The sequence below is a fragment of the Homarus americanus genome, unplaced genomic scaffold (assembly GCF_018991925.1).
Source record: "Homarus americanus isolate GMGI-L3 unplaced genomic scaffold, GMGI_Hamer_2.0 scaffold24523, whole genome shotgun sequence".
Taxonomy (NCBI): domain Eukaryota; kingdom Metazoa; phylum Arthropoda; class Malacostraca; order Decapoda; family Nephropidae; genus Homarus; species Homarus americanus.
The window spans coordinates 1,311,195-1,320,547 of NW_024744357.1; the positions used below are offsets into that span (position 1 = coordinate 1,311,195).

General features: G+C 40.8%; 1 protein-coding gene across 1 annotated transcript; it reads left to right on the forward strand.

The window, feature by feature from the left end:
- Window positions 1-7,860: 7,860 nt before the first annotated feature.
- Window positions 7,861-9,046, forward strand: LOC121877790 (cuticle protein 7-like). The gene is made up of 3 exons (XM_042383655.1): window positions 7,861-7,898; window positions 8,355-8,504; window positions 8,593-9,046. The coding sequence occupies exons 1-3, from the start codon at window positions 7,887-7,889 to the stop codon at window positions 8,980-8,982; spliced, it is 552 nt and encodes a 183-aa protein (XP_042239589.1). The 5' UTR covers window positions 7,861-7,886; the 3' UTR covers window positions 8,983-9,046.
- The last annotated feature ends 307 nt before the right edge of the window (window positions 9,047-9,353 follow it).

Consider the following 9,353-nt stretch of genomic DNA (forward strand, 5'->3'; position numbering starts at 1 on the left):
AGTAGTCCAAATCGTCGCCATGGGTAGAATAGGAGGAGGGAGGTTGGGGAATGCAGGGGAAGGTAATGTGATGGGATGGAATGCTCGATTGACGTTAGTCTTGGGGGAGGGATGAAGGGAAGAGGTGGGGGAGGGAGGAGTGGAGTGGGGGGATGGTGGTGGGGGAGTGTGGGGAGAGAATAAGTAGTCGATTAGTGTTTAGGTGTGGTAACCCACGGTGCTCGAATTATGAGGTTTAATAGTTGGGTGGGTAGAGGCAGGGGAGAGGCAAGGCGCGGAGTTGGAACTCGTGAACGTATGATGTTGTTTAATGCAAGTTATGGAACATTACAGTATCTTCAAAAGGGTTTTCACGCTATTAATAGGCCTTATGTCATCCACCAATAAGGATTACAACAGCACACAGTATGGCTGCAATTGGTAAGAATAATAAAATATAACATGGTAAAATTTTGGCCCTGCGTAATTTTTACAACTCACCTCACGCCTAAAGTAAACCGAAAAATGCTTATGTGTATAGAAGATTTTCATCTCAATATCACATATTCTTTCACCTCTACAAATATCTGCTGTCACTAGTGGGACACCCTGTAATAGTATAAGGACGACATGGGCCATGCTGACAAATTAACGTGACTTACCTGTTGGTGACGACGATGGTAGGAATGAGACCTCGGCATGTTTCAGTGTTCGACATCACCTCCTTCCCCTGGTGTGGGAATTAATTACTGGTGTGCCCATCAGTCTCACCGTCGTAGCCATGAACGGCAGAGATATGGTCGTTGTAGTGCTTTTATTTACCCGTTACAAATCTCTCACCATGTTTAATAATATTAACTATCTTCATGGCATTCTTATTGTTATCAGTGATTGCGGAATTCACGATGTTATGCACCACCTACACACAGTCTGCTACTAGACTAACCACCCCTCCCCTCACACACTACAGTGGGTGACATCTGTTGGCCCAAGCTGTTTCGAAACTTCAGACTCAAGGCAATTCGAACCCTTACTGTGGCTGGGTAGTGGACACGATTTTGGTGCACGATAGTACAATTATTATTATTAATATTATTAATATTATTATTATTATTATTATTATTATTATTATTATTATTATTATTATTATTATTATTATTATCTTCCTCTTTGTGTTCTTTCTTGTTTTCAATATTGTTATTTTTTTATTTTTGCTTCGTCATAACAGTCATTAATATTACAGCTGCTTTTACTGTTACCACTCAGTATTGTCACCACACCACGCAACCATCACTACCAACACACCCCGCCACCATCGCTACCACCTCACCCCACCACCATCACTACCACCACACCCCATCACCATCACTACCACACCCCACCACCATCACTACCACACCCCACCACCATCACTACCACACCCTTCCATAACTACCACGCAACACCGCCGTCACTACCACACCCCACCACCCTCACTACCACATCCCATCAGAATCACTACCACACCCACCACCATTACTACCACACCCCACCGTCACCACACCCCACCACCATCACTACCACACCCATCACCATCACTACCACACCCCATCATAATCTCTACCACACCCCACCACCATCACTACCACACCCCACCGTCACTGCCACACCCCACCACCATCACTACCACACCCCACCACCATCACTACCACACCCCACCACCATCACTACCACACCCTACCACCATCACTACCACACCCCACCCTCACCACCACACCCCACCACCATCACTACCACACCCACCACCATCACTGTCACACCCCATCACCAGCACTACCACACCCCACCACCATCACTACGACACCCCACCACCATCACTACCACACCCCACCACCATCACTACCACACCCCATCAATGTCACTACCACACTCCACCACCGTCACCCTCTCTATCGCTGTCAATTCCCCACCCACCCACCCACCCCACCCCACCCCACCCCACCCCACCCCACCCACCCCACCCCACCCACCCCACCCCACCCCACCGCCATCACCACACCCAACCATGAAAACTACATCTCACCATCACTATCACACCCCCTTCTCAACACCACCTGAGGGAAGGTCACTTACACCCTGAGGTAAACACAACGTTTCTCAATATTTTCACCCACCAAAAACTATACCTGGGCGAATGTGAACTTTTATACTCACAGTATTATATTTAAGAGGTTCGTGACCTTATCGTCTGCCTCAGTGTGTAAATAAATCTCATAACAGTTACCTTTGAGTGTGACACTACCTATTTTTCGCGAGTCAAAGTAAACGTATGTTAAAAATGTGCTAAACTGTTAAAAATGAATTTGTTTATCTGTAGAGGAAGGTGTTTGCTCAGGTAGTACAGGTAGAAAACAGTGCAGGAACTAAGGCACCCCCCTGTAGTACTCCACTCCCTTTCTGTGTATATATCGTCTGTTGCCGTCTTATATTTCTTGGTTAACCTTTTCAAGCTTGGGTGATTTGGGGAGAAATTGGTATTATTTTAGGTGAAATCAAGAGAGAGAGAGAGAGAGAGAGAGAGAGAGAGAGAGAGAGAGAGAGAGAGAGAGAGAGAGAGAGACCGACATACAGACAGACATACAGACAGGCAGACAGACCCCCAAATTACAAAATACCTTTATGACTCTTGAAACACTCAAAGTATATAACAGAGTGCCTCATTCAGTTCAGGGTGAAAGAAATCCACATAGTACACACACACATTAACACGCGCTCAAAAAAAAAAATAATCGGCAAACGTCCTTGCGGTCATCACCAACACAAATCCACCTGCTTGTGATGATGATGAGAAACACTCCCACAATCAACTCCCTCCTCCTCCTACACTCCCACATACTACACTCACACACACCCTCTCCCAACACACACACACACACACACATACCGAAACCCCAATATCACCCCTTACTATCGAACATACAAAAAATCATCAAGATATTCCACTAAGAGCTTTCTATGTGTAAATAACAGTATATTATGATGAATGAACCGATGTATAACATTATTTACCATTACATTTTTTTATGTTTATAAAAGAAAACGTGGCGGTACACAGGTATAGCTTTAATATATGGCTTGGGCCTTGTAGACCAGATGGTGAGACGTGTTAATGTTAACGGATCTTTGTGTTTTGCTGCTTTAAAACACTTTATAACATTTAGGCTCGTTATTATTACAATTAAGAGATATATTATACTTATGACATATTATACTTGAGAGATACTATATGTAAGAGGTATAAGAAATTTTACTCGATATATTAAACTTAAAGGAAATATTAACACGGTCCCCAGCCTCAATAAACACAAATAACTTGTGATAACTAATGAAAAAATAAAATAATTGCGTAAGAGGCTCAGCGTCCTCTTTAGAAAGAACAATGAGATTAAGAAACAGGAAAGTGAAGCCTATTATATTGAAAACAAAAGACAATCAAGCCAATATTTACGGTATGAAAACCCTTGATGAGATCCGCCAGAGGTTTGTTTTACTTGTTGACAAATCCGGAATCAAGAGCAGACGAGAACAATGGGCGCCACTGGAGAATGAACGGCGGATATTTACGGTAAATAAATTATTTCTTCGCGTACAAAGCAAGTAGAGACGTGAAAGTAGTCATATGATCAGTTTTTTGCCGTGATTTAGCCCGTAATTTTTCTCTCCCAAGTCCTGTCTACTACAGGTGATTTATGATCGAAGGCAAATAAAAACGAAAAAAAAAACTACTTGAAATTTCAGGAAATAGTTGTCGATAACTGTTTCTCTGTTACCAAGTTTGGTATTATACAGAATTTATGAGAGATATTTTCAGTTGTGTGAATTCTTCTCTCTCATCTATCTATCTATTTATCTATCTATCCATCTATCTATCTATCTTAATACCTGTCCTCCATCCATCAATATTGTCACCATTAATGCCTCTTGCCTGTCAACACTTTACTCACTGACGCTTGACACTTATCATGGGTCTCACCTCCTGACTTTTACCTGTTGTGCTCACCTGTAATACACACCTGTCATGTGCACTTGTTCCTGTTTACATCTTTTGATCATCTGTCACCTGTCGCATATCCTTGTCATTTTTAATCTCTTTTCTTAATTTGTCATGTCATGCTTACCTGTCATATACACTTGTCTTGTTCAAACGTCATAATTATGTCATCACTCGCCTTTGAGTTCATCTGTCATACACAATTGTCATAAAATTCACTTGCCTTGCCCACGTGTCATAGTAACTTGCAATAAGAGTTTACATGTCATGGTCTCTTATCATGTTCACTTGTCATGTTCAATTGTCATGTTCACTTCTTTTATAAGCTCACGAACAACAACAACTTGTTCATAACCCCTGTCATTGATATTAATTGTCGTGATGTTTTGTCATAAACTAAATTTAAAAAAAACACTAAAACTTTTTTTTTTTTAGTCCATATATTAACTGTAATGTAAAGTGATTTAACTCTACTATGTATTTTCACCATTTCTCGAGTACTCTCTTGAAGGTGACTCACTCTTATGGATATTCTCACCATTAGAACTTTCATATCCTATTTCCAATCTTCAATACATTTCTTTGTACTATAATGCTCTATGTAATCTTGTACACTTTGGTATTATGCGCTGTTATTATTATTATTATTATTATTATTATTATTATTATTATTATTATTATTATTATTATTATTATTATTATTATTATTATTATTATTATTATTATTATTATTATTATTATTATTATTATTATTATTGTTATTGTTATTATTATTGTTATTGTTATTGTTATTATTATTATTATTATTATTATTATTCTCGTTGTTGTTGTTGTTGTTATTAACCCAATATGAATCAGACTTTGCTCTACAACACCTGACGCCTCCCTCAGGTTCCATCAAACAGGTATAAATGCTTGTGACTCTGAACGTGTTCCCGAGGTTACAGATCACATCAAGAAGCTACAGGAAGTGACAATATTGCCCCTACTCCTAAAATCCCTTCGTTAAGTGTCTATATGTTATCATCTAAACTTTCCTTGTGCTTTTTTGTCATTATAAACACGATCAAAATAACTATTGTAACACCTATTTTTCTACTATCAAAACATTAAGTGTATTGAAGGTACAGATATAGCCAGATGATTATGAGGTAGGTAGTTCCAATATTACAAGAGTATATAGGACTTAAGGACGTAGAGTACTGTTTATTCACAGCGTTATACCTATCATGGGTCAAAGGTAACACGTGTATATGTTACTTAGCATGACATGAGTATTACTGCACCTGTAATTTACTCTGTCAGCTTAATGAATGGAAGAGATGGTGAGTTATGAGCACAAAACTAATCCTGGAACCAGAACACTGTAACCTGATATTTTTAGGTCTCTATCTCATATGCTTATGTTTCGGTCTCGTATGCTAGAACATCCTCCTTGGTCTCGGATTTTTTGTTCGAGACCTTTAATTTGTGTATTCATTTTTCGGTGTGTTAGGAGGGATTGCTCAACAGATTAATTTAGGTTCAGTTATAGAACTCTAAAATTCTAGATCATGGATGTATTGTGTAACCGGAAGTCCACGGGCCCCATGCAACTCTCAATTACATGATGAGCGGCCCATAATGCATTATGTAAGACTAAACAAAACGTCACTGCAACTCACCATTGACTTGTGATGCTGTAAACTTTCATCTGACTTTCCCATGTATTCTTGTGTATAGTAGAACAGTATGGCGGGACAATATAGCGTAATGGAACAGTATAGCGGGCAATATGGCGTAGTGGAACAGTATGTTGGGACAATATGGCGTAGTGGAACAGTATGTTGGGACAATATGGCACAGTGGAACAGTATGGTTGGACAATATGACGTAGTGGAACAATATAGAGGGGCAATATGGCGTGGTGGAACAGTATGGCGCAGTGGAACAGTATGGCGGGACATTATGGCGTTGCCGTAGTGGAACAGTATGGTGTGACAGTATGACGCAGTGGAACAATATGGCAAGGCAATATGGCGGAGTGGAACAGTATGGCAGGACAACATGGCGCCACACATTTTGATAATTAGCACTGATGGGTTTAAATGGCATGTGTCTACGTCACCCTTATCGTGAACTTCCATTGCAGAGGAGAAGGACATGAGAGAGTGTGTGTTTAATTTCTTACTGATAAAACAACAATTAGGTAAGAATAGATGGCAGCTCTTAGTAACTGTGTCGATTATTGAGAGAAAAAAGTAAAGAACAATATTGATGATGAGTTTGATAATGTCCATGTTCTTAATATAACACTGTTCACACGTATAAAGGGCCTCTCTTTAAAACCTAACCAAACCTAACATAAATATCTACCTTGAGGTATAATTTTTTGAGTAATGATCGTGATTGTTTCTTAACCACATTTGATAATATACAGGCAATTCTCTCAAACGGATTAAGTTATATTTTCTGGGGTTTTTCACATATCGGACAAGGTTGAGGTAATTGTGTTGTAGAGTCGGAGTTGTGAAGGCTATGAGAGAGAACGTCTAGGTAATAATACCTTCTCAAGAAAACTCTGTGATGAAATATAAACATCTGATAATATTCTTGAAGTGATAGGTTTTTTGTCTTTCGTTCACTAACACCTTGAGTAAGATGACTTAATCCTTTGAGTGCGATGACTTTACCCTTTGAGTACGATGACTTACCCTTTCAGTGGAATTACCTACCCTTTAAGTGCGAAGACTTTACCCTTTGAGTACGATGACTTAACCCTTTGAGTGCGATGACTTTACCCTTTGAGTACGATGACTTACCCTTTCAGTGGAATTACCTACCCTTTGAGTGCGATGACTTTACCCTTTGAGTACGATGACTTACCCTTTCAGTGGAATTACGTACCCTTTGAGTGCGATGATTTAATCCTTTGAGCACTACAGTTTAACCTTTTCAGTGTGATGACTTACCCCATCAATACTATGATTTAACCCCATGAGTACAATGATTGAACCTCATGATTACGATGAAATAACCCAGTAAGTACGATGACTTAACTCCATGAGTACGATGATTTAACCCCATGAGTACGATAAGTACAGTAACATCGTACTCACAACAATAAGTAATGGTATATAACGAATTAAGTCATTGTACTTGGGTTAAATCATCGTATTCAAGGGCAAACTCATCGTACTCAAGGGTTAAATCATCGTACTCAAGGGGTAAATCATCGTACTCAAGGGTTAAATCATCGTACTCAAGGGCAAAATCATCGTACTCAAGGGTTAAATCATCGTACTCAAGGGCAAAATCATCGTACTCAAGGGTTAAATTATCGTACTCAAGGGCAGAATCATCGTACTCAAGGGGTTAAAATAGCTCATTCACTGGACTAAATAAGGTGTTTATTTATTTCTGGAGAAGCTAAAAAAACAGAGTGATGTCTGCCTATCCGTCCGTCCGTCTATCTATCTATCTATCTATCTATCTATCTATCTATCTATCTGTCTGTCTGTCTGTCTGTCTGTCTGTCTGTCTGTAGGTAGATAGATAGATAGAAAAGTTTATTAACCCCAAAATGGTAAATTACATAGATACAAACGTATAAATCCGTATATAAACAAAACCTGTGTGAGCTTCATGGTCCACAAAGACTTTATGGTTGGTTGGTGTCGTCTCGTCGGTTCTATAGACTCGAGATAATGATTAATGCATGAGAGAACACTGTTAACTGTCCTGTACTGTACTCAGCTGTCATTAGAAATATGCCTCATCATGTGGCTTGAGAGGGGATGACCGTGTGTGTGTGAGGGGGACGGGAAGAGGAGTATATATAACATCATTCTCCCTCACGCTCTACATCAGTTGTCGTCCTGCATCTGCTCCATCAACAATGACAGTCAGGGTAAATATCACTATGGTTACTTTTATTTCTGTCTAATAAACTAAAAGACTGGACTTAAGCACGGAGGGTGAACCTGAAATACTAACGAGTCAACACACAGTATTACACACACTTGAGTCTGGCGTCCTGCATCAATGAAAGATTAAAACAACAGAGGTGTATCTCGACCTGTGGCTCTGAAAATTTGTGATATGGTTTTTATACGACCAACAGATGGGGACAATGATATACTACTAACAGTGTTTCTCAGTGGATATCAAACACGTACTACTCCCTCAGTGGAGATTCAGAAACGAGATCAATAAACTGATAACTAATACGATGACCGCAACGAAATCTTAAACAAGAAGACATTGCTGAGAAAGAAGAGGATAATATGCTTTGGAATGTTGCCTCAGGTAAACGATCTTCAAGTAACTAACTAACGCTTACAGATTATGTTATTCACACTTGCAGGTTGTAATGTTGACCGCCCTCGTGGCTGCCGCCCTGGCGAGCCCTAAACCTGACCCAATCTACAGTCCTCCTTCACAAAACGTTGACGCCTACCCCACTCCATCCTACAACGCCCCACCTCCCGCCTACGGCCACTCCGCTCCTGCTGAGGTAAGGTCATGTGTACGACAGCCAACTGAATACAAATAAACGATGTAAGTTTCTATTGTAATCTGTGTGAACTTTTTCCTCCCCTCAGGGTCCTGCTCAGTACGACTTCACCTATACCGTGAGGGACGACAACTCCGGCAACGACTTCGGCCATGAAGAATCCCGTGACGGCTACAACACCCAGGGCTCCTACTTCGTGCTGCTTCCCGACGGTCGTGTGCAGAGGGTGACTTACCACGTCGACGGTGACTCCGGCTACGTGGCTGAGGTGACCTACGAGGGTGAGGCCCAGTACTCCGACTACCAGCCTGCCCCAGCATACCGCCCCGCCCTTGCACCAGCCTACACCCCTGCACCAACCTACGACCCTACCCCATCCTACCAACCTGCCCCATCCTACCAACCTGCTCCATCCTACCAACCTGCCCGAGCCTTCCTGCCTTCCCCAGCTTACCAACCTGAACCTACATACGCGTAAAGATAACACTGCCATTATGAATGTATTTATGATGTGAGATTCTTCAGTAAAAGCTTCCAAAATACATCTTTATTCTATTTCCTGGTCAAGAGCTACAATATGAGATGCTATACTCCATTGACTTCACAGGTGATTATATCAGCAGAGGTAAAATACAGAGGAAACTTAAAAGAAAGACTCGGATAATTTAGGAATCTCTGGTGATCTAACGTCCACAGTGGTGAGTATTTTACCAATATAAACAAGCTATAAACAATAAATTACCTCAGCCTCAAACATCCGCCTCCAGTAAGAGCTGCAGCAACACCACCAGATGAAGAGACCCATGAGTGTTACGGCCGCAGTGACTCACACGCTGATCACCAGTAAAA